This window comes from Octopus sinensis, linkage group LG11 (assembly GCF_006345805.1).
Source record: "Octopus sinensis linkage group LG11, ASM634580v1, whole genome shotgun sequence".
Lineage (NCBI taxonomy): Eukaryota > Metazoa > Mollusca > Cephalopoda > Octopoda > Octopodidae > Octopus > Octopus sinensis.
Window position 1 is genome coordinate 63270997 of NC_043007.1, and position 27587 is coordinate 63298583.

At 32.9% G+C, this 27587-nt stretch overlaps 1 protein-coding gene across 12 annotated transcripts in view; it reads right to left on the reverse strand.

The window, feature by feature from the left end:
• Positions 1–47: 47 nt before the first annotated feature.
• The window catches only part of LOC115217556 (girdin), a 180609-nt gene continuing 153069 nt past the window's right edge, over positions 48–27587 (reverse strand). For 7 of the 12 annotated variants that reach the window (XM_036507585.1, XM_036507583.1, XM_036507586.1 and 4 more), the window contains 4 exons: positions 17221–17337; positions 16349–16417; positions 6677–6810; positions 4244–5864 (listed from right to left, as the gene is read on the reverse strand). In XM_036507585.1, the coding sequence (XP_036363478.1) occupies positions 4398–5864; positions 6677–6810; positions 16349–16417; positions 17221–17337 (1787 nt within the window). In that variant the 3' untranslated portion in view covers positions 4244–4397. Of the gene's footprint in view, positions 321–4243; positions 5865–6676; positions 6811–16348; positions 16418–17220; positions 17338–27587 lie in introns of those variants that run through there. The other 5 variants (XM_036507587.1, XM_029787285.2, XM_036507591.1 and 2 more) reach the window with 5 other exon arrangements.

Consider the following 27587-nt stretch of genomic DNA (forward strand, 5'->3'; position numbering starts at 1 on the left):
TTTTAATTCATCCAAATCATTGAAATAAATATATAAACTATTTTGAATCATTTTTCAATTCTATACTTTATTTTAGTTCAAAGTGTTTTGACAGTGAACAGGGTCCATGAAAACAACTGCTTCTAATAGCTTAGTTTGAATGAATGACTTGAGTAAAATGCTTTCCATCCAACTTGGCCAAATTGGATTGAGGAATAAAACACCAGTTCAATGCTGCGGATCTTGTATATATTTATAAAGCCAACTGGTCTGGTGTAGTGACTTGCTTATTAAGAACTGAAGTCTTGTATCAGTTGCATTCATACAGTTATTGGAATTTCCTGCAGAGGAGAAAGAAATGTATCAGTTACTGAAAGTTGCATTTCAAATGATAGCTGATTATGGAAATGGCTTGATGAATTGAGATAGCATTTATTACATACTGAAAGCCATTGATTGTATGAATTAATCATGTGCTATCTTATAGCTTCAAGATTGTGATTGTTGTTTGTAGAAGACATTGTAGCATAGGTGAGAGTTCAGATATGACAGGTTTAAATGTCCATTCAGTTAAATATTTGGGTTTTGAAGACTGATGTATATCAATTTTTTTTTTTTAAATGAAATTTATTGACAAATGAATCCATAAACAAGACGAAGGCAACATACCTGCTATTTGGTAAAATTTTTTATCAGCCATTTAATATTTAGTTATGACACATTTTTCCAGCATAATTTACTCATGCACATAAATGTATAAAAATTTTCAGTTGGAAACTTAAGCCCAGCCTAGAAAACTTGGTTTTGAAATTTAACTTATTTTACTGAACTTGGAGCTGGTATATTCCTCATTGTGTTTAGACTCAGCTTTTAAGGAAAATTTAGTTGAATGGAACAGATGTGGATCTCTGACAGACAATGAGACTTAAGAACCAAATTATTTGCTCATTAGCATGTAAGTGGTCTGAGTATTCCGGATATGTGTACTCTTAAATAGAATTAGTGTAACTTGGCTTCTAGATGGTTTCTGTGCCCATCTTTAACAAGTAAAGGTTGACTTGGGAAGCAAGCTTTTCTATTTTTGTAATGTTAAGTGTTTCACCTTAATTTTCACATCAAAATAATAGCAACTTAATAAATGATACACGATATTAGCAATATTTTCTGCACTATAGTAACCTTTATGCAGCCTATATATGTAGTGTAGTTTGCCTAGCTCTGATGTAAATGCTGAGTTTACAAGGCAGTTTCTAAAGAATATGCTTAAATACTGCCACTAAAGTTAACAGGTTTGAATTTGGAAAATAGGATAACACTTGACTGAAGCTGGAAGTAAAGAGAATGTCTGATCAGATTTTAGGTGTCGAATGACAGGTCTTCATTAGGCTTGAAGTTGAATAGTGTAATAATAAAAAGTCATTGAGAAAGCAACTTTAACATTGGCACTGAAGTGGCTAATGTATTGAATAGTATTTATTTCATGGTAATATGACACTTTTGTACGAATTATCAGATGTGTACAAGTATGTCTTGTCAAGATTAGTCCACATTTTGAAAAGATTTGATAAGAGAAATGAAATGGTTTGTCCACAATAGGCAGGAGCAAAGTTTTCTAGTGAAGCAATTAGAAAATTGCCACCAATTTTTTTTAATACTGCTAAAATTTAAAAACCTATCAAGTAAACAATTTAAATTTTTTTTATGCTTTTATTTGTAAATGATTTTAAAATGTTTTTATTTGTAAATTTTTTTACAAATGTAAAATACTTTTATTGTATGTGTTTTTTGTATGGCATTGGATGATAGCAGTTCCATTGATTCTCACATGGAGAGATTATAAACAAAGAGGGCAATTAATGGAATTGGGAATATCACAAAGCAAGCTTTTAGTATAGAGCAACAGAAGACAAAAAATTGGTGTTATTTGTTAAAATGTTTTAAACTCAAGTTTCCTCAAAGAATTGAAATAAGCAAAGGTGTAGTGAAATCACAGACAATTTTGAATAACTTTGAGAGATAACTATTAAATATTGCACCGATGAGATAAATAGGAATGAAGCTTGTATAGAAGAGCAAGAAAGAGCAAATGTGATGTTTCATGAATGGTAAAAATGGATGCACACTTGAGGATCAAGTAACAGTTAATAAAACCAAATTTATTTTACTATTAATTAACCTTGAGATGACAAATGATTCCATCTCTGGCAGGATTTCAACTGAGAAAATCAAAACAAAATACTGTAATTCATTTAGTCCATTGCCTTAACCATTTTCACCTCAGATTTTTTAAATTTTATTTATATAATTTTTTTAAAGAAACAACTTCCAAATATGACATATTTGAAGGGAAAACATTAAAATATAGAAGTGATAGTCTGGTTTACAAAATGTAGTGTTTTAGCCTTGAGATCAAGTGTTACCTGCCTTGGGAAGGGGGGGGGGAATGAAAATTCTTGGGAAAACTTGTTGACAGTGAGGCAATGGTGAGAGTGAAATAGGAAGGTATTTGAGTTTAAAGACTCCAAGCCTATTTTTACATTGAAAAATTTAACTCCAGAAATGCTTGATACTGAAGGAGCAATAATGGATTTTTGTTTTGGCATAAGGCCACAAACTTAAGGGAAAGAGTATAGTCATTTAAACTGAAACAAGGATATATTACTGATGCATATCAAACATTGAAAGTGCAGTAGCATGCATTTAGTCTAATGCTATCATTTCTGCAGCATTATTATGAATAATTCTTACATTGGAAAAGCAAACAGGTATATGTCATTGACATTCCCACTTATTTTATTGGAAAATGTGAATGGATTTATAAGACTCAAAGTGAAGGAAAGACAGTCAATCCTAAATAAGATTTGAACCCACAATGCAGTGATGGTATATACTTATATACCACAAGACTGACTATTTCTGCTTCTACACACATACCTAATAGATTTATTTTCTCTAAGCATGGGGTGGAGCAAGCTTTGTAGGGACAAAGAGAAAGATCAATGGAATCAACTCATTGGTGCTGGTTTTAATGACTGATGATGTAGGGACAAAAGGCAAAGTTGGCAATGACAGACAGGATTTAAAACTAACAGTTTTTAACGAGACACAAAAGCCACAATTTAGGTATTAGTTGAATTCACCTCAGTGCATGACTGGTACTCAAGGACAATGATAGTAAGCAAAGTTACAAAACAAAACATTTTTGTTTGGTGCTAAGATGATTGTATTTTTTGAACAAAATAAATAGAACGAGCAACACTGAGAACATAAATTCAGAGCACCTCACTAATGAAAAATGTCAGAAAATGAAAACACAATTTTGAAACAACCAATAAATACAGAATCAGTTTTAGTCTCTGTCCCACTTTCCTTACAAATGAACTTCGTTCTCAAATCAAAATGGAACAGATCCTAATTTAAATATGTTGGAGAATTAAATCTTTCCAGAGCAGAACATTGACAAAGTGAAATATAGTTGCTGTTACAGTTTTGTGAAACAACAATTTAGATGGCAAAAAAAAAAACGGGATGTTTCATCAGTGATATTAACTTCGCATACTTTTCATTAAGAAATTTAGACTGAAAACTTGTCAGAAATAAAATCTGAAGCAGGGATGAAATTATATATATTTCTCTATTGCTTGATTAAAAATGTTTAGAGTTTGAAAAGAAAGCTACAAATAGAAAATAATATATATTCTTTTCTACTCTAGGCACAAGGCTCGAAATTTTTGGGGTGGGAGGCAGTCAATCAGATCGATCCCAGTATGCAACTGGTATTTAATTTATTGACCCTGAAAGAATGAAAGGCAAAGTCGACTTAGGCAGAATTTGAACGCAGAACATAAAGACAGACGTAATACCACTAAGCATTTCGCCCAGCGTGCTAACGTTTCTGCCAACTCGCCGCTTTTATTTAAATATATATGAAAGTAATGTATAAGTGGAAGTTAATTTAAGGATTAATTAAAAACAAAAAAATTCTATGTGTATCCCAACTTCAAAATGAATGTACGAATGCTCTATATCGCATTTGCATAGCAATCACCTAAGATAGGTTTTTAATGAAGCCCTTAGAAGATTTTCAAGAGACCATTAGAATTGTGAGTATAAATGGATGGGAGTGATGGTGCTATAATGATACTCTTCAAGAAATGGAACGAAAATTGTAAATATTGATTTAAGGATAGAAAAATGTGTTAGTGATTGTAAAGTATTTTTAAAATGCAAACAAAGCTGAAAAAACCAACACTTAAAACAACAATTTTGAAACTACAAAGGTGAGGTTATTTAATCTGCAGATTTAAATTATGGTTTGGAATGTAGAAATGGAAGCAGATGGCAGAAAGTGGTCAGCAAAAACAACCACATGTTAACATTATAAAGAGCAGCAATGAAAGTGGGGGAAGACTATGTTTTTATACACAACCATATTCATACCACACAGAATTGGTTTTGGGGTCCTTTGATTCGTCTGGTGACTTGCTGTTGCTGTTAGTAGTTGTAGTTGTGGTGGGAGTAGTGGTAGTGGTATTGCTGAGGTGCTGCTGGATGTTTTGTGGTTGTTTTGAGGCTTTTGTTTGTGGGGAGATTCTTGCCATTGGAGCATTTTTCACGTTGCCTCCTGTATAGCTTGGTTGTGCACTGGAATTTCGAGAATATCCAGCCTGTGATTGTAACAATGAAGATGAAGATGATGATGTAGGCAGCATCTGATGTGTGTCTTGGTGATTAGAATTGTTAGTAACAGTGTGTGTGTAATTATTGGGGTCTCTGTTTATTGGTTTTGGAGCTGGAATTGGAGGGGTACCCCGTGAGCGAGACCGATATGGATAAGCCTCATCTGCTTCGCAGATCTCCAAAATGTTATTTGAAGATGTAGGTTTGTCAACAGACATGCCTAATGAGTGATAGTCATTAAATGTTTGGTTAGATGCTGCATTGTCGTAAGCATACTCAGGAGATCGTGATGTTCTTTTATTTAAAGACAGTTCACTTTTAGAGAGAGTGGGATCCGTTTTGTAGAGGTTAGGAGAGTCTCTTGGTTTTTGGGGGAAAGGGGAAGCAGATCCTGTAGGGCGTGAAGAAGGCCCTTGATTTGGTTGATTGTTGAAGTGCATAGAAGAAGGCCTTTCAGCTGGCTTCATAAAGTTACTCTGTCGGTTATCACTCATGGGAGACTGTTCACGAGATAAGTAATGTGGCTCTGGGTATGGCATTGACTGATTGACATGTGCAGGGACATACATCTGGTCAACAGTACCAGGAGTGACTGACCGATTTGATAAATCATGGGATTGTGGTGCTTGTTGAGTAGCAATGCGATTGTGAGATTTAGCAGACCTCAATACAGTGTATGAGGATGGCTCTTGTGAGACAGAATTCTGAGACTGTAAGTGATCAGCTTGTTGACTGTCTGTCTGATAGCGGTGATTCTGGAAATAATTACTCTCTGGATAGTGTCGTCTAACTTTAGGAGTAGGAGTTTTTACACCATCTTTATTAGTTACTGGCTGGACATAGGTGGAGTGCAGATCTGTTTTACTATCTCCTGTACTCTCACCATTGTTAGAAGAACTATGAGACACTTTGGACAGTTCTTGGTAAGAATTATTTATGACTTTTGATGATGGATCTAGGGTATTTGAAAATGGTTCTGATAAGTGTCTGGAAGAGTTGGAATGGTTTAAGGTAGAGTTTTGGTTAGACTGCTCAAAAACGTGCCGTTGATAATGGTCTTGCTCAGTTCTCACGGGATATTTTTGCTGAACATATTTTCCACTAGGATTCAAATTAGAAGAACCATCAGATATTTTATTTCTCTTCAGTTGTTCACTTTGGGAAAAACTGACACCTTCGTTCAGTTTCCTTTCTTGACCTTTGGTCTACAAATAAAATGGCAAAAGTATTTCAACATTAAATTTAACATATACAGATAAACACACACACATTTTATATGGAAAAGTTTAAAATTACGAAAAAAATCTTGAATGAGTGAAAAAGTTCAAAGCTGGAAAGAATGGTTTAAAATGTAGGAAAGGAGGTAAAATGTGAAAGACAAAGGTGGGAGCAGTGAAGCAAAAGCTACATGTATAACAATGAAAAATTAATTTTCTGCAACATATAAGAAAGAAACCAAATTTTAAAGATAAATATTTTCAATAAATGAAAACTCTTCTTAAAGAATGAGTCACTTGATTTCATCACCCAGGAGTTTCTGTATCCAAACACCAAGTTTGTTTTTACAAAAAGTTTTCTCTAATAATTGCTTTATGTCAGTTTCTCTGTGTATAGTAGTTAATATGTGTAAGACAGTTTCTCTGTGTATAGTGCTTAATATGTGTAAGCAAGGTTATCAAAAAGAAATTATTTAGATGAAAGGCAATGCTTTAAAATAATTCTAAAATCGCATTCAGTTTTCCTCAACAGAACTGGTATTTTTCCTATAGTAAAAGTTAACAAGTGCAGATAAAGCAGTCAGAGTGTAGAAGAAAATTGCTATGTCGAAATTTTGTAAATATACCAAAAGGTTCACTTAGAAATAGGATTAAACTAGCCATCTTGTTTATGAAGATGGAAAGATTAGTTTAAAATATTTTAGGTTATGTGCTGATCCTCATTGGAACACTTTAAGGAAGTGAGAATGTTAGGTAGGTAGATGTGAGGCAAGGTGAGATATATTTCAGAAATAACTTACTCTCAATGTAGGAGAATCAGGATTTGATTCTTTAAGAAATTGTTCTAGTGTGAGAAGTTCGCTGCCTGGAGATTGTCTACCATGAATTGTTGAAGGGGATCGATGATAGTCATCATCTACATCAGCCATTTTGCCTTTTGAAAGGAAAGAATGGAGTTAAGCTTAAGAAGTGATACATTTTTATATTTTATATTTCGTTAAGCAAAAGCTTCTTTAAGATGTCTTCTATAAAAAAGCAGCCAGCTGGAAAACATTTTACTGCTTCAAAGTCCTTTTGCCATTTGGTAGATAGATATAAAGATTAAACTACTTCAACAGTAGTTACAAAAAGAGAAAAAAGAAAACTCATTAAAAAAAGTCAAAACAAAAGAAAAATTCTAACATTTCAGTGGATGAAAACTGTATTAAAAAAATAAAATATAAATTTCTTATATCTATTCATGTTTTACATAAAAAAAAAAACTGAAAGTCATAAATGTTTTAATGAGAAGAATGTTATAATTATGATTAGCGTTATTCAATCATTTATAATAATAGAAATATTTTATTTGATAGCCTGGTGATACATAACTAATTTTCAGTTTTACAATTCTGTTATCTTTTACATGGTCTGCAGCCATACAGGGACACTGCCTTGAAAGGCTTAGTTGAACAAATCAACCACAGTACTTATGTTTTTTTAATGTCTGGCACTTATTTTTGGTGTCTTCTGCTGAACCACTAAGTAACAAGGACATATGTAAACCAACACTAGTTGTCATGTAGTGAGAAGTACAAACACGTGTGTGTATATAAATATACATACATATACACACATACATGATGGACTTCTACACAGTTTCTGTCAACCAAATTCACTCACAAGCTATTGGATGACCTGGGGCTATAGTAGAAGACATTTGCTTAAGGTGCAGCAGAGTGGGACTGAACCTGAAACCATGTGGTTGCAAAGCAAGCTTCTTATTTACACAGCCATGCCTGTGTATAACTTATATCACAAATTCATTCGATTTGGACTCAAAAAAGCAAGATTAATATTTGTTTCAGAAAAATTCCTGTCCAATATCTTTAAAAACATTCTAAATAAGAGCTATTTAATTACAAAATGTTCTCAAAAAAATATAAACTGCTTCATGCACCCGTTTCATATGTATTAGAGAATGTAGCAGACGATACTTGTACCTATTTAGTAATTCTTTAAGAATAAGAGATTTGTTATAAATAAGAAATTTGTTATAAATACAGAATCACATCTTCATCTCCATGATATCGTTACTTAAATTTCTGTGAAGTTATTTTGTCATTCAGATAAGTAATTAAATTACTATGGTGTAATATTGGTCTTTTGTCTTTATCATCTACCATCACCATCCAGGGTTGTGTTATCTCAGTAATGTTGAATACAAAGAAGAGAATATAGAAGCCAAACCTGTAGGTTTATTTCTTGAACTTCAAAATTCTGTAATGAACTTTTATTTAATATTGCATGAGTTTCATATTCATTGTTATATCTAAAGTTTTAATGTTTAGGTCTGGTTAGAGTATGGAAGAACTTTTTTCAACTTCATTGTTCATATACAATAAAGCTTAAAGTCGCAGACAGTATTTGAATCAGGAAGCCAATCATGCTCTTGTTTTGTTTTGACTGCAATGTTATTGCAGAATATTCACATATACTAAATCAACCATTTAGTCTCACAGAAACTAATGAAAAATCTCTCTCTCTCTCTCTCTCACACACACACACAAAAGCAAAAACATTATCATTACAGTGCATAACTTGCCAGAGATATTATGCAATGCTTATGATGAGAGAACGTAGGCAGTAGAGAATAATTGGGTATTACTGTAAGATAATCTTACTGTGAGCTCATAGATATGAGTGGAGGAAGGCCCCACATGGAAGTGATATGGTGGTAGGATAGTACAGAGTCACAAAAGCAGAGAAACAAGTAAGGAAAGTGGAGGAAAGGAACTTACCAGGAAGCTAAGCTAGATGTCAGGCACATGTAGCAAGAGAGAAAGTTGAAGGTAAGGTTTTCCACAATTCTATGTCATGGCAAACAGAAATGAGGTGTATTGGATTGCAAGAAAATCTGGGCAATTAGGATGTCAACAGCAATAGGTGTGAATGATAGTGGCACACCTACCTTCACATGTTAAGAAGAATGTAGCATGGAAATGGTAATGCAGGTGATTTCTAAATAAGGAGAATGTGTGAGAAAAAGTGGGTTTACCCAAAGTGGAGCCAGAAGAGGGACCAGCTATTGAGGTTAACTCCTATGTGGTAGATAGGGCTGCTAAGGATATGAAGACAGGAAAAGCAGCAGGCCTATCAAGGATAGCTGTTGAGATGCTACTAGTTATTCACATAGCCAATCAGGCAGTAAAAGTGTTGCCTCTCAATAACCCACATAGTGTCAGTATCAGTTGTTATAAAGGCAAAGAAGATGCAATAGATAGAGAGACATGGACCAAGTAACATAAATGATATAAAGAGTTAAAGATAATCATGGAGAGAATTAGCTTATATGTGATGCCATTTAGGCTTGTGCCAGGACAAGGGATCATTGATGATGTCTTCTTAGTGAGGTAACTACAGTAAAGTTCTTAAGAAAAAAACACAATACCTAGCATTTATCAACCTGTAGAAGGCTTTTGATGGGACACTATTCTCATTGTCTGGTGGGGATATCATGCTCATAACTTGGTAATCAATAAGAAAACAAAAGGTAGATTTACAATTATGTACTTTTACTTTTTTTTTTGTTAAATTTGACAGTGAATAAACATTAAATGTGTTCTATCTGTTTGTTTTGTTACTAAAATTATCCAACAATGACCCAAATGTCCACCTCCAACAATTTTATCATTTTTCAAGAGCAGGTGAATCACGTGCAGATATAATCAGTATAAGATTTTATTCTTTCTCTACATTTCATTCAAATATTTTCACTGAAAAGTAAGTATAAAACTATTTTACCAGTTAATATAGTATTGGCAAGTTACTCTTACACAATCTAACAGAATTTTGTTTTCAATAAAGAAAGCTCTTTAACTGGTGAATAAAGGTGTGTGTACAAATTGAAAATTAATATATATTTCCTATTTTTGCACATTATTTGTGTTCAAATGCAAGGAATATATAATTGCATTTCTGCCTAACTTTCAGAGTTAATGAAATATTTTTATGCTATATTCCTGTCATGAAATTGTCTACTACTATTTGCACAATGGCACTTCACAAAATGAACACATAAAAGAGGTTTCATCTGGTTACACTTTACCAGATTTTTTCTTTTGCAATGAGTGCTTTCTACATATATTTTTCCTACCATTTATTTTTTCAAACTTATGGAAGTCAATGTTTTCTTTATTCTATCCAGTTAATTTTGCTTTTTTTCCCAGTTCTGTGCATTTGAGAAAAGTAGCCTCCACATAACTGAGATACGTCCAATTAGGTAGTTACTAGTTGGATTTGTCAACCATATCCATATATTTATTATATGAAAAAAATGCACCAACACCAGACTAATGACTGGTAGACAATAAAATTTGTTGTCTGTCCTTCCATGAGATGCACAGTTCATTTATTTTTTTCAGCTGGAGGATGTACCCTTTTTTATCTTAGAAGAAAAAACACTCCCAAAACAATCAAAATACAGATGTCTGTGTTGATGGTGAAAGGCTCAGCTATAGACCATGCATCATATCCCAATCCAATTTAACTCTCTACATTATGCTTCTTTCCTGTAGCTCACAGTAGCCTATGTTTAATTCACAGACCTCTCATACATTGATACCCTATTTGTTGGTGTGCTTAGCTGGCATATATTGCTGGAAACATACCCTAATCTTATAACTTCTCATTACTTCACTGAAATTTTTTACTGGTACATACATGATTTTATACTTCTCACATAGCAAGTCAAGAACTGTGCACACTTTGTACAATGGATCACAATACAGTTCATTCCTGCCAGAAGGCATTAAAAGTATCACTTAATTGTAAATATTGATTTAATTTCAACCTCCTGGTTTAGGTATAATAATTGATATATAAGGGCCACTAACCTTCTATCTGGGTTTTAGTGGTTCTTCAGTCTTGGAAATTATACAAAACATAATATTTGGGACTGGGGGAGCTCAGATTTCTGCAATGTCTATTGGTTACCAAAATGGATTGGGACTCCTATGAATAGTAATAACTTGTTGAGCATACCAATTTGTTAATTCTGTTACAGTTTCAAAGAAAGTTTGTGGTGAAAACAAAAATATATAATCTAAAAGGTTGAGTTTTGGGAAGTAGGCTGAGCTGAGGACTAGTATATTCAATGAAATTGGGAGTATGTAGTACTGTTGTATTTTTCTGCCATGTTGCCATAATATTTTGAATGTGCCCTGAAGGTCCTTATAATTTTTGCCATCCAAATACTCTTCCTTGTTGAATGAAAATTCAAAAACAGCTATATCTCAGCCACTTGAAAACTAATTACTGTTATTTTCTTTTTCTTTTTTCTTTTACATTTTACAAGTGTTCAAGTGTAAATGCTTCAAAGTTAGAATTACTACTTGCTAATTAAAAAAAAAAATCAATCTGCACTTCAAACATTGAAAGAACTGTGTTGTTGAAAATTTTACAGATTTATATTTGAACTTAGACAGAAATGGCTTTATCTCACATTATCTTGAAACAATGATTTCGATGATGTGATTGCTTTTAAAATGATATCACAAGGTAGGTGTGAGATGCCAGTTTGAACACGAAACAGGTAGGATATTTGGACCAGATATAGCTGGTATATAATGCTAAAGGATTAAGACTAACTTTTTATCAAGGAGCATAAAGGTCAATTTAGTAAGACAAATCTTAATTAGCTGAAAAGAAAAGAGAACACTGCTTCCAAATGGAAGCAGCAATGGAAATAAATAAGAACTGTACTCATTGCAGACAATGGTTACACAAAAGGTGCAATGGGTTATCAGGCAGGATTTCAAACGTAATAGATGTCCATGAATAGTCAGAAGTATAAACACCTATGAAATAAAGCCTATTAGCTTCTCACGACACTCAGTAAAAGTAGTTGATAGCTTCTGCTACCTAGGTGACCCAATCAGCAGTGGAGGTGAGTGTTGTGAAAGCATAGTATTCAGAGTAAGGCTGAAGTAGAAAAAGTTCAGGAGGAAATTACCTGTTGGCAACAAAGATTTTCTGCCTACAAATTAAAGGCAGATTGTATGATGCAAGAGTATGAACTACACTGAGTACTATAAAGTGGTTGAAACACATATCAAAACCAAGACATCTGAGTCAGATATGGCCCTCTGGCTCTGTTTAACAACTGACCCAAACTGGAGCAACCTGACCAACCAATGCTAGCATGGAAAATGCATGTAAAGCAATCATGATGATAATGATGAATAACAAAGCCAAATAGTATATTCCATAATGCTACTTAACTGCATTTACAACAAGTTATTTAGTTTATCCATCACAACAGATCTTAGTTATGATATAATCAATTATATGCCAATAGTTTATCCAAGAAAATAATAATATTGAATCTGAATGTGTAATGTAAGTGTACATGTTCGATAGAGTGCTAGTGTACTGAGAGAGAAGTTAGGTACAAGAGAAATTAGATGCAGTGTGCAAGAGAGAAGACTGTGCTGTTTTGGTCATGTGATGCTGACAGCTCCATAAAGAAGTGCCGATCTCTCAAAATGGATGGAACTTGTGGAGACCCATGAAGACATGGGATGAAGTACAGAAGGATGATCTCAGGATGCTGAACCTTTCAAGCAAGATGACAAAGGATTGAGATACCTGGCATCTCGCTGTACTCAAAAAGACCTGACCTCCACAGCAGACGACACACTGTAAAGTGGTTGGCATTAGGAAGGGCATCCAGCCATAGAAACCAAGCTAAATCAGACTTGAACCTGGTGCAGCTCTCCCGCTTGCCAGATCTGGTCAAACTGTCCAACCTATGTCAGCATGAAAAAAAGACATTAAAGGATGATGGTGGTGGTGATGATGAAGTACTTTTTTTTAAAAAAATGTTCCTAAAATAGGTGAGGCTCATTTTACCTGGTTTTAGTAGTACTGTCAATAATTGTTATTCCAATCAACATTTTGTGTTTAAATTTACACCATTTAAAAGAGTAAAAATATCAAACATACCATTGTGTGTATTTGTGTGTGTGTGTGTGTGCATGCACACACATGCACGTGTGTCTTATAAAACTAATGGTACATTGGGCTATATTTCAAAAGTAGAAGAAATGGCAAGAAGGTTTGATGCAGCAGTAGGGGAAGGGAGAAAAGTTAAAGTCAATAGAGGAACATTGGAATTGACAAGCAATAATTGGAGTAATGTAAAGATGTCAAAAGTTAAATAGTAATGGTTGCTAAAATACATGTAATCTTATGTCTATTGCTATACAAAAGTAGTGATAAAATTATGTCTGCAGTAATTATTTTCTAAATCCAAAGAAACAGAACTACAGCAGTGAGTTTCAGACAGGACTCCCTGTAATGCGTGTGTATGTGTGTGTGTGTGTGTGTATATATATATATATATATATATATATATATATATATATATATATATATATATATATATATGTGTCGTATGTGTGTGTGTTTAAAAATATTTTTGGTATTTCAAGATTTTAAGCATTGGAGGTAATGAAAATTTTGCAAATAAAAAGCATTTCCCAAATTGTAAATACATGAGATAATGATTCTTAAAAAAAAAAAAAAATCAATAAATAAAAATAAAGTTAGAGTTTAAGATCAGGGATTACAGATTAGTATTTTAGCATGAGTTTAGAGTTTCAGATTAGTATTTTGGTTTAGGGTTAACCGGAGAAAGGGATTCAAAACAATCCATTTGCAAATATTTTCTTCTAATCTTTTTTTTTCTTTATTTTTAAATTGTAATCTGCTGTTTATAACAGGAATCACAAAAAAGTTATGTGGGTTACTTAATCTGATACATTGCCCATTGATTGTCCAGAAACTTCACTGTAATCTAAGCAAATTATGCTGTAATATTAAGGTCAATTTCCTGTGTCTTCAGCCTGAGTGACATTGGGTATTTCAGCAAGTGTATATGTGTATGTATTTACATCAGGAAAAATGAAACTTCATCTCAATCAAGAGAAAACAAACTACCATTTCTGGTAGTTTGTATGGTATTCATATATTTGACAGTCACCATTTCAGAGTAAGTTATTTACAGATGACTGAAGAGGGATGCCAGTTTATCTACTGCTCAAAAGGCTAGCAGTTTTTATACTTTTAAGTAGCATTGCACTTAACTCTCAACAACTCATTTGACTCGGCTACAAAATAATATGTTTACAGGTCACTTTTGTGTAACAGACAAATACTTTCTTAGTTTGCTATTTTAAAACTAAACAATGCCTTGAAACACAAGAGGCCATTACTCCAGGGTAGTCTATCTGAAATCCCTACATGTAAGTGTAAATCTTCAGTGGTGGTCCAGTGACCCAATATGTTTTTCAGCTGGAGGATGTCCCCTCATATTAATACATACTAAGTATTTCAAGATAATTAATGATTTCTAGTTTTGTGAATAACAACTGCTATAATTCAAAGTTCTGTCATGACTATTGATAAAATGTAAGAAGCAATACAATTTAGAATACTATTTTGGAGTATATAGTATTTTTACTTAGTTTTAATTTGCCAGACTTGTATCCTTTGGAAGAGTTTTCATTAATAGATTAACATCAGATGTAAGGATTATGCCAAACAAAAAAAAAATCCTGAGATAATGGCCAACATTTAAACAGACAGACATAACAACACAAAACAACATTTAGTCATGCATGTTATAACCAGACATAACAGTTATTCTAAAAATCATCACTCATAGTTAGAAATCTTAATATAATAAACAAAAGAATTAAATTTTGAAAAATTTCTTTAGATTTATTTTTAATGGAATCATTAGACATTATTAAGCTACTTAATTAGAAGGTTACCATGTTTTCTAAACATTCATATATACAAAATTGTAATATCCATTTTTTGCATGAGTTGGACAGGTACATTACAAGATCTTTCTGAGCAGCTCAGTCTCATTATATCTTGTCTGCATATCTAGTCTTTATAAGAATACACCAATCATGTTTCTCTTATATTAGCTACTAAATCTAGCTTTACATCTTATTTGTACAACTGAGCTCCTTTTGCATAGGATTGGTTAATATTTTTTGATGCCTGGTCACTTTCCTATACAAACACACGCTTTATAATCATTTAATTAAAGAGAATACTCAATACATGATGAAGAGTATATATTTATTAGAAGGCTGCTAATGATTCACTCCATTGCTACTCATTTTCACTTATCAGGCAACATTGAAGTGAAATATGTGTGTGTATTGAGAAAAATCAATACAACTAAAATTTTTGGCAAAAATTAATTAAATGAAACGAAATTTTAAAATAGGTCTTTAATTTCTGAAATATCTGACAATGCCCCAAATTCCAAGTAAAATAAACATTTCTTAAATTTAATATGTAGTTTTATAAGAGTTATAAAGAAGAATAGGAAACTAGTAGTCAACCCCCCCCCCAAAAAAAAAGCATTATCATAAACATTTTTCATTTAGAAATTACTATATCCTGATAACCCTTATAGTTTGATGAAGAATGATTGTGAGTCTTAGAAAAAAATGTATTTGAGCTTTGAGTGGCATTTGGACAATAGTGGAACATTTTTTTCAATAAGAGTTAAAGTGAAGTTATTTCATTACAAGAGAACTTAATACTGCAATGATAAACCCATATCTCATGTCTTAAAATCTCAGTGTAAAAAATATTAGAGTTATTGTGTTAGCTTTATTTTGTAAATAAATAGGAATCCATTTAATTCTCTACTTTTGAGGGATAAGAAATTATTCATTTAGACTAGAAATATATGAAATTTCCAAATTTCTTTTTAAATGGTAAAACTGTTGATGTGAGTCATCAAAGGCAAACTATTTAAAAATAAAGTTATAGAATTTTTTGGTATAATATGAATTGCTGACAAAAGTTGAGGATAAAAACAGTTTACTATAGAAATTTTAATGATAGTGTGGTGCACCACTAAGTTCATAAAGAAATGAGTTTGTGACCTGATGTGATTACCAAGTAGAACAACTTTCCATTTAATAAGGCAAAGATGTTAAGACTTCCCATTACCTTATTGCCTACTCATTTATAAATCTGTGACTATGTAAAGTAACATGTATCAGAGAAAAGTTTGAAAATCTTTAAAACAATGTGGTTGTCATGCAGTAATAAAATTTGTTAGAAGGGAAAAATAATGCACACACACATTTGAATGAATAATGAATCAAAATTGGATTAGATAGATAGATAGATCAAAGATAAATCAAAGCAGTGAACAGAAGAAAGAACTAAGAAACAAACAAGAGAACACTTGAGAGATTTTAAAAGACACAAATGGGATGCTATAAATATTCTAATACAAATCTAAAACTGAACATAAAACAAATGTAAATAAAACAAAATACCTTTTCTAGTAACCAAAAAGAAAACTCCTAAAGAGAAAATATGGAAAAATATAATAAAATAAAAAGGGAACCAAAGAGAAGAGCTAAATTCTAGGTAATATAGCTGAGTCCTACCTCCTAGAGAGTATGTGCCATCTCTACTAGCAGAATCAAAGTTCACAAGGTCTTCACTAGATCTGGAACCTGAGAACACAAAATATAAAAAAATTTAAATTACTGAAAACTTTTTGGCAGGCAGTCTCCAAAGCAGAAATTATACCAGTTGAAGAAACTAAGGTTGCAAATACAATTACAGAACATATTCACATGCACATACAGTGAGGGAGATATGCTAAAATGGTAGAGTAGAAGGGTAAGATTAATTGATAATTTATCATGCATTTACAGTATATTAATCTCATTATGTTAACATCAAGTAAACCATGACAGTTCTAAAAATAATAAACATCTCAATAAATATAAACAAACAAAACCAAAACAGAAAACAAAAAAGTCAACATTTAATTTCTTATGTAGCAAGACAGTTAAAAAACCTGTTCTGAGGCCACAAATAGTTTAAAAGTTTTATGAAGAATTTTGTAATTTCATTACAGTCAGCAGCATATTTTAAAAGTGAAACATAATTCATGAAGAAGTTATATAACTATTAATTAGGTGTGGTTGGTAACCAAATAATTTTAGGAGATGAAGTTGTAAATTGTTAGCAAAGAGAACTTAAATTATTGTCAAGAAACTAAAACAACCTGGAGTAAATTAAATTTATTTCATCAAAATAAACTATACAAAATAGATGAAGGTTTCAGAAATGTAAAACCCACAGATTTTATCATATTTTGATAACATGTATTTTAATATATCTCCTCAAATTAAAATGTTGATCATGTGTATATATATATAAATGGAAAATTACTTAGTTACTTAAAAGCTTCTTAATAATGGTAGTAAAATATATAGTTTACTATAACAGGAAATACTGAGAATGTTACCTCTAACATTGTTGGAGTCCAGTTTGTAAAGCAACAGAGTTGTTGACATCATAAAGCTTTTGTTTTGCTTGACAAATGAAACCTCATGAGCTTTTTCATTTGTTTTCTGTACTTTGGCTGGAGGGAAGAGTACTTCAGAATAGACATACTAGGATGTTTATTATATCTAACACTAAATGTGCAACTAAAGATTAATGCAACAGAAAGAGGTAAACAATGCTACATTTGAAATTTTGCAGATGAAAGGAAATTAAGTAAATATCAGAAGAAAAATTGCCATAATCATTCAACTGATCCAAATATAACTGAAAAGCAATGTAATACTAACAGATGCTACATCTACTTTACTGTTAAGCAGCCAGTGATAAGAAAGGAAACCACTGTGTAAAGATAGTTGCTTGAACAATATACAAATATCCACATTTATACTACCCCACTAATGCTATTACAAAAGCAATGGATACATACTAGTACCTTGATTTTCGAACACCTCTGATCACGAATAAATCGTGCTTTGTATGTATGTATGTATGTATGTATGCATGTATGTGTGTGTGTGTGTGTATATATATATATATATATATATATATATATATATATATATATATATATATATATATAAAGCATGATTTATTTGTGATCAGAGATGTTCAAAAACTGAGGTACTACTGTATATAATTTTGATGAAGGAATGGGGAAACCAGTTTAATGTTACGTATATTTCAGTGAATGGCCATTTATTTTGTATTACATAGAAAGGTTATGCAATGTTATAAAATAAATTTAAAGCCAATTCACTTCAGACACTTTCATTTCAACACATATTAGTAGACAAGGAAGAAATGCTTTTCTGCCCATCAAAATTCTCTGAAGCTAAGCCAGGTATGTAGCCATGGGGTGCTCAGCAACCCCAGTTAGACTCTCAGCCCCCCCCCCCATGAGAATTTGTTTTATCCACTTTTGAAATAATACATTGTCCCCACCTTTTTTCTCATAAGCAATATCTGAAGTTGTTAAAGATGCAATAAATTGAATTTCGATTTAGTAGTTAGTGATATGAAAATATGGGTAAATTAGAGCTGGTCAAAGTGTTTGTTGTAGCTATAATTGTTGTCGCAGAATTGGCTGCTGACCCGGTCATCAACTGTGGGTTGAATTAAGGAGTGACTGACACTGGGTCGGTTGTTGTTGTTGTTGTTGTGGTGGTGGCCATGGTGCTGGTGATTGTCAGTGTTGCTGTTGAAAAGTATGTGAAGAATTGTTTGCTGTAGTTAGAGAGTTATGGTAGTAAATGCATCACTACACATATATATATATATATATGAACAGAGACCAACATTAAAAAGTTATTTTATTTCTACTAGTCAGAGAGGATTATTATTCGCGAAAAAGGAAAGAAAATTTTTGAAATTTCCCAAAATATACATTCAGAAAGGATTTTTCAGGTGAGAACTTTCACTGAATAATTTTTCTTACTCTTTGAACAAAATTTATACTGAAATCATTGTGTTTAACTAAAAAAGTATAGAAATATTAATATTTCTAAATCTCTCTAAAGGAGACTATGGCAGCGGTACTGGATATTAATAGTTATCGTCAAGCTAACATGGCAGTCCAGGAAAATAGGACACTTGGATGAACAAATCTACATCAAAACCCTTCAAAGTTGCTACCAATGCTACTCCTTACAATCACCAACCTTTTCAGGCAATCCAAACACTATTTTCCTGGACTGCCATGTTAGCTTGGCGATAACTATTAATAAAAAAGCATAACTTTGAAGAAATTGAAAAAAAAAATTGCTTGAACTGAAATTGCTTATGAGTTTAATTTAAAAATACATAAATTTTAAGAAATTGTTACTCTTACGATATTCTACCTTAGAATTAATTATTGCGAATAACAGTGCCCCAAAATAATGAATCACTACCGAAAAAGAGAACTGAAGCAATCATTGCTGAATTTCCAATCTGATTCATCTAATAATGCTAAACAGAAGAGAATTGCAAACGAAGTTTTGCAGCTCAAGGGAGGTCTTGCAAAGTCTTTGACCCTCACTGGATGATCACAAGTCGACTGCCAACCAGTGCAGCCAGTTCTAGCAAAGTTTGATCCAAATATGGAAATCAGAGATGTGACTTCTTGTCAAGCTGGTATACTGGTTGTCCATGGTTAGAGTATTCTCTTTCAAAGAAAGCCTTGTTTTGTTTTGCTAGTCAGCACTTTCATACTTTTGCTCAAGCTGATACTTGTTTTATTAAAAATGGATATTCTAATTGGCATCATGCAAAAGAAAAAAACAAAGGTTTATATAAGTACACAAACTCTGCATCCCATATCCAAGCTATGGTAACATGGAAGGAATGCCAACAGCGTTTATCCACAACATCCATGTCTTCAATCTTGCAAAATGATCAATTGAGCAAAAACTGTTATTATATCAGTTCCATTGTTGATATTGTTAATTTTCTTTGTGCAAATGAATTGCCTTTTCAAGGAAACAAATATGAAGCTTTTCAGGATCTTTATTCGGAAGATTACATGCGGCCTTGTGGTCTTTTTATGAAATTATTCCAGTATACATTAGAGAAAGACTCAAAGCTAATGGAATATTACAGCAGGATTCCAAAAAATGCGACCTAAACCTCAGCAGCAATGCAAAATGAAATCATTGGATTGTTGAGAAGACACACTTTCAGCCTCGTGGTCGATGAAATAAAATGTTCCAATGATCCTTATTTTACGCTGAAATGTGATGGAATGCGTGATTTGAGTAATACTGAAAATCTTGCAATTGTTATTAGGTACTTGAAAAACGGCAGGGTTCTGGACAAGTTAGTTGCGATGCCAACTACTCAACATTATGATGCTGAAACATTGGCCAACTTGATAATTAAGGAATTAACCAACCTTTGCATTGACCCAAAGAGTATGTTGTCACAATGCTATGACGGTGCTTCTGTGATGTCTGGCAAAATAGGTGGCATTCAAAGAAAGATTCAGAATCGACTTGAGAAATATATACCTTATGTTCATTGTCTTAATCATCAGTTGCATCTTGTCATGGTTAACACAATAAAGCGGATTCCAGAGTTAGCTACGTTCTTCAACACAGTTAATATTCTTCATAATTTTATTAAACGGCCAAAGATAGCTAGTCTCTACAAAGGATTGAAGTTGCCAAGTTTTATGAAGCATAGGTGGTCGGGTCATTTCACTGCCATTGCTTCTGTAATAGAAAATCACTCCAAAATTGTTGGTTCGCTAACAGAATGCACAGATTCGTCAGATTCAAGAATGTGTATAGAGACAACTAGAATTTTACATCAAGTTCATTCCTGAAGGTTTGTTTTTCTAACCCTGGTTCTTAGCAGATTTCTGCATATAATTAGACCAGTAGACAAACAGCATCAGAGCCACAAATGTGATATATACCATGGCCTTGAGCTTAAGATTTCCAAGAGTGAAATAACCAAACTGAGAAACTCTTTAATATTTGATGAGATTTTAAAACAGATGAGTCAATTTAATATTATTGATGAACGCATGTGTTGAAAAGCTTACTGGTCCCAACGTTTTTCAGATTATGTTGTTGAAGTCCTGGTACCATCACAAGATGACTGGATAACCTTTCACTGCAAAATTTATTTTGCGATCATCAACGAAAGCTTGGGAGAGCTAGATAATAGATTTTCAGAACAAAATGATAGTATATATTCTTCCTTGGCAAGTCTACTACCAACATCTGAAACATTTTTGGATTTTGATGCTTTAAAACCTTTGAGCAATTTAGTTAATTGCGATAAATCGGCCTTACTTTCTGAACTTACTGTGACTAAAGCATGCATTTCCAAACAAAATATGATCTTTACGTATTGTACAGGACACCTTTCCAAATGTTTATCTTTTGTATGGTGCAGCATTAACATTTGGATCTAGCACAGCTACATGTGAATCATCATTTTCAACGCCAACTCGAATTATGACACCCTTTCAACGAAATATGAAGCACCAGCGAAAATCAAACTTCGTGATACTTGCTTCCCTTAATAAATACAAATCAAGTATAGACAAGGATGATTTTCTAAAATTTTTCGTCTTGCATTGCCGTAGATTGCAGTTGTATTAAATAAATGTATCCTGATTTTATTTCGTGTTCTGAATTTTTTTGAGAGACTTATGTTGTACAGTTCTCATATGACATGTTTAGATGAAGTTTATTGTGGATAAAATCCTAGAAGTGATATTTTCCTCTCCAAGTTATTTCTATTCAAAAGTCAGCTGTTTCGACATCTAAGCTATTATGCTCTTTAATGTTTTAATTCAAAGTGATATATATATATATTATATATATATATATATGATAGCGTCATAGTTGATATAGTATAAAGGGATCTGGATAAGTTTACTTACCTCTGTTACCTAAAAGAATAACAAAAGCACAGAATGGCAGTGAATTTATTGAAAGACAACCAATAAAAGAGTTGCCATTGGAAAATGATATCAAACAGAAATATATGTTTAAAAGGAAAGGTAAAAAACTAGAATTTGCTTTTGGCTTTTTTTCTCAATATAAATATGGCAAGAAGTACTCAGAGTATTATACTATATTTATAAAGAAAACTGGACAGATCTTTTGTAACTAGAAGGGATCATATAGACACAATCACTGCACTTATCAGGAAAACACTAACTTCATCACTTGGATGAACAAATACACAACAAAACCCTTCAAAGTTGCTACCAATGCTACTCCTTACAATCACCAACCTTTTCAGGCAATCCAAACACTTTGTACAATGTGAGACCTACAATGAAATACTGTTCTCACATTTTAGACTGTGAAGCTAGAACACATGGATGTTAGATCACATCCAAAAGAAGTTCAAACTGATTGGTGTTACTCATCAACATACTCCAATATAGGCCATCAGATGTGCTCACTCTACTACTACTACTACTACTACTACTACTACAGTAGTAAATAACACTTTTAGTTGTTCCATTCTTCTTCAAAGATTCTGGAGCAAGTGTGTCAACTTGATAGCAGATTTAATAAAATACTTTTGAAAAGTAAGTCCTTGAATCATAGCTGGTTAATCATGTGTCCCCACCACACCTAGATCCACCTGACTCATCTCTATTTGCCTTGTCACTTATTTTGTATTTACCCCCCTCAGTCCCACATTAACCATTATTCTCTTACCTATGTGTTATCCCTCTTAAATTACCTCTTTCCCCAATGACATTGAAATGTAAAAGGGCAAGAATTACCCTAATATATTCCCTTTCTACTAGACTAAATTATTAAAAGCTCATGAATATCCAAGGTAAAAAGAGTTTGCAATATGGTTTTAATAAGTAGCTGTAGTTACTGAATTAAGATTTTTAAAAATATCGATTCAGTTATAATATTAGGAAAGTCATATATGTTAAAACAATCATCTTGCCTCAATTATTATTAATGAATGCCTCAGATTTCAAGGTGTCATGCAATGAGTATGTGAGCAAAAGATATTCATTAAATGATATAAAATTATGATATTACACAATTTTTTTGTGTACATAAAATCTTTTTAGCAATTACTACAGACAAACATAAATCAAATTCCATTATTCTACTTCTAAAAATAATGCAAACTATTTTTAAAGAATTGTAAAAATTATATATCTTTTTGCCCAGTGTATCGATCAATGTTTATAATGGGAAATAAGAAAACTTTATTGAATTGATTTGAGTGAATTATAAGTATTTATTGCAACAATGCTATATTAGAGTTACTCCAGTTAGGATTTGAATTCAGAATATTGAAGTATTTAGATAGGAATAAAAACTTATTGCGTGTGTGTTATGCTATTAATTACTAGTTACTTGTTCCTATGAACATTGAACACAATACAAGAAGGGAAAAGTTATGTATTACAGGTGCTAATTTCATCATTTATCTTAGTGAGAAAGAAAATATAAAGTCACTGCCAGATAGATTTGAATAATAATGAAATAAGATATATTGATGCCTGCTGCAAACATATAGGTAATTTATGTAAAGTTGCTACAATAATAATAATAAAAATATTAACAAGGTGGATTAGAGTATAAACAAAAGTTTTTAAAAAATAAAAATAAATAAAACAAACATACATGCTTTTAATTAAAGTTATTAGTAATATGTTAAAAATAAGGGATTGTTGTTAATATTACAAAATGAGAAAAGTGTCAAAATAAAGACTAAATCTGAAGAATTTAGAAAACCAGAGGCAGAGAATTATCACTATCTAAGTATATACTTGCATAAAGTTCAACAAATTTAATTTTGAAAAATATTGAAAATTAAACTAGCATACATACAAGATACAGACCATCAAAAAATGAATGAGACCTTCTCAAATATTTCCCTTTAAGATTCACATACATGAGATTTTAAAGGTGAAAATTTTGAATATGACAGTTGTTAATGAATTTGTTTCAATGTAAAAATTGAAGTAATTCAAGTATAATTCTACAAGAATGGTACAACACGATACTTTGCTACACTAGAGTAAAAATCCACACAGTATATGAATGGGTACTAAATTAATTATTCTTATTTTTTATCTGTTATAATCCTTGCAGGTTCTCCTATACCAGTAAAGTTTATGGTGGTTGATACTTAAGTGACATTTGAAGTGAAACAGAATGAAACTTTGTTTAAAAAATTATCAGAACCGAAGACCATTAGAAATTTTTTATCTCAAAAGACACAAGGAATTCAACATTGGTGAAATATATATCGTTGAAAAAAAAAAAAAAATGGGACAAAACTTCCATTATGATAAATTACCATGAAAGGAACTTGAAAGAGACAGTACATATATGATGGGGAGCTAAAAAGTTCCTGGCTTTGGGTAAAAGAAAATACAAGAGGATCAGTTAATTATGATTTTATTCAAAATATTTCCCTTTAAGATTCACATACTTATTGCAGTGGTCCTTCAGTTTTTCTAAGCCCTGTAAAAAAAAAGAAAACTCGGAAGGTTGGGCCTCCAACCAGGCCTCTTTTCATGATACCCTTAAAGCCAGGAACTTTTCAGCACTCTTTCATAATAGTTAAATGGAATTTGATCTTTAAAATTAACCCATTTAATACTAAGCTGCCTGACACTGCCTCTGGTTCTATAGTACTAACTTCCTGTTGTAAAGTTATTTAATAGCCTCCTATCATAATTTCATGTTAATTTATATTCTATACACCAGAAATATGGTAACAAAAAGGTTGATGCAAAGTTTAGTCTAACAGTTACTGAGAGAAATTTTAATATCATTGAAATTAACTTAGCTCTAGAGGATGTTGTGGAGTGGATAAGAGTGATCAATAGCAACAAAGAAAACCAAGTGAAATAAAATACACATAACACAAATGACAGTTCTAGGAATAACTTGCTTCAAAATTATGTATATATGTAAGATGCTTTCTTGAGATGAATACTGCAGTTTTCTGGCTTTCTATAGTATATCCGTACATATATATATATAAATATATATATATATGTTACAAACATACACCTCCTACTGATCATTCTTGCCCAACATGGACATAAGTATTTCATACCATTCTCTAAAATAATTTCTTTCCTGTCTGTATCTCTTGTACCTAGTTGCAATGGTTACTCACTGCTATCTCTCTTACTCCCTTAGGGTAAAGTCTGCCATCTTCATCCATTTCCAGCCATTGCCTCCACGCCTGTTCCCCCCTCAGACTTTCGTTAGTTTATTCCATGTGTTTCGCTGTTTGATGACTCTTTTAAATATGCACAGCCAAACTAAAAAATTTTCCTTTTTTTTAATCGCCTCATTCATTCATTCATTCATTTTCTCTTAACTAATTCTTTCTTGTTTGCTCTGCTCCCTAAAATGAGTAACATTATGGTTGCACCCACCCTTTCCCACCACCAATACCAGAAGCCTCATTTCTTTTACTGGACATCCAGGTGCCTTTCCCCCTCTCTCTTCTTATATTGGATATTTTGCCACTCTTTCCTTTTTCTCCCTCATCTCTGGACTAACTAAACCAGATAGCAGCCCACTTACCCTCTCTCTTTTTTCTTTTTACACATTTATAGGTGTAATGTTTACATTCAGAATGCTCATAACACTCTATATTTACAAATGCCCCAAACACTTTATATACACTCCTTCCTTACTCCCACCTCCCAATAGAGGCAACAATTCTAACATGTGTGAATGACAGTAGGTTAAAAGCAAGAATAGCTATTATGATGTCTGTTACCAAACAATCACGGGAACCTTCTTTTCAGGTGCTGAATAACATCTCCCCTTCTTGTGTTACCTTCCATATCTCTTTCCCAATTTTCAGAGTTGGCACTGTAAATGTAGGCACATTGAAAGGTAGGTCTAGAGAGATTGTAGAGATGCTTGAACAGAGATGTGTTGATGTATGTTGCATACAAGAGATAAGGTGGAGAGGAGCTTCAGCCAAAGCCCTCACAGACAAAGCACACAGGCATAAACTTTTCTGGGAATAGAGGTGTGGGCATACTTTTCACAGAGAAATGGGTGGATAAGGTCATAGAGGTAGTGAGGGTGTGTGATAGGGTACTTAAATTCAGGCTAGCTTGCAAAATGGTATAATTTTCTCTGCCTACAGCCCACAAGCAGGCCTACCAAATGAACAGAAGGATCACCTTTATGATATTCTTCTGCAGGCTATCTCAAAGACAAGTGACAATGATCTCATCTTTGTGGCTGGAGATTTTAATGGACATGTTGGCCAGCAACCTGGTAGCTTCCATGGTGTACATGGGGGCTATGGAGTTGGTACCAGAAATGAAGAGGGAACTAGGCTCCTGGAGTTCTGCAATGCAAATAACCTATTGATCTGCAACACCAACTTCAGGAAACCAACTAGCCACCTGATAAACTATCAATCAGGTGACTCTGCTAGCCAAATTGATTTCCTTCTCACCAGACAGTGGATGCATGGTTGTTCCTAAATACAAAGACCATCCCTGGTGAAGAATATGCCCCCCCAGCATAGACTAGTTATTAGTGACTTTAGAGTGACGGCCAGAAGGATGCTAAAAACAGACCAATCTGGAAAAGAAGGACATGGAAGCTTAAGAACTCTTCACATGATCAGAGATTTAGGGATATCCTTAATGAAAAATTTGTTAAGGAGGAGGAGCAACAGTGACTGGCTCCCCATGCCAGTGGAATGAAAATAGCACCATCTAAACGTGGTTGATGCCAGTACCCCCTGACTGGCTCCTGTACTGGTGGCATGTAAAAAGTACTATCTAAACGTGATTGATGCCAGTACCACCTAACTGGCCCCCATGCCAGTGGCACATAAAAAGCACCATTCAAAGTGGGCGATGCCAGTACCCCATGACTAGCTCCCATGCCTGTGGCATGTAAAAAGTACTATCTGAATGTGATCGATGCCAGGCCCACCTGACTGGTTCCTGTGCTGGTGGCACATAAAAAGCACCTACTACACTACTAGTTGGTGTTAGGAAGGGCATCCAGCTGTAGAAACACTGTCAGTCAGATTGGAGCCTGGTGCAGCCACTGGCTCTCCAGACTTCAGTCAAACCAGCCATCTCATGCCAGCATGGAAAACAGATGTTAAACGATGATGACGATGATATATATATCATCAAATTATTAAAGATCAATCCTCAATTAGCTATTTTACACATAAATGACATTTGTACAATATAACAATACTGTTATAGAATAACAAAACCATTGCTCATATAAGCTAAGATATTTGAAGATCTGACTCAGCATCCAGTTTACTAACCTTTTCTCCCCACTCAGTTGTATGATGATTAGAACATGACAGTGATATGATATATCTTGCTCATTCTAAACCAAATAGAAATAAACTAGTTTTACTTAAATATGTCTGAAATTACTTTGTTGCTGTAAGATTAACATTAATACGGTTACTGAACTTTATATGAAATATTTTAATGAATGCAGTTAAATCAATAAGCACTTTCTTAGATTGGCATGACACCTATTGTCGACAAGTGATTAAGTAAGTCAAAATGCTCCAAGAAAAAAATTGAAATTGGTTATGGCAAAAGTTGTTTGACTATTCTAACTAAAATGTATTTGTTATTCTTAAACTGCAATTGTTTGGCAACCAATTTGACCTGAGACTGTTTGTTAGGACTACAACAAACTGCATTGACAAGAATGAATCATGAGAATAGTGGATAATTGATTCAGAATTCAGTGATTTTATTTTTGGTCTCATTCACAAATGAAAAATCAAAACAAAGAAAATCTAACAATAAATAGATAAATAAACATAACAAAAACATATGGAACATAAGACAGAAATAGTCTGCACAAATTA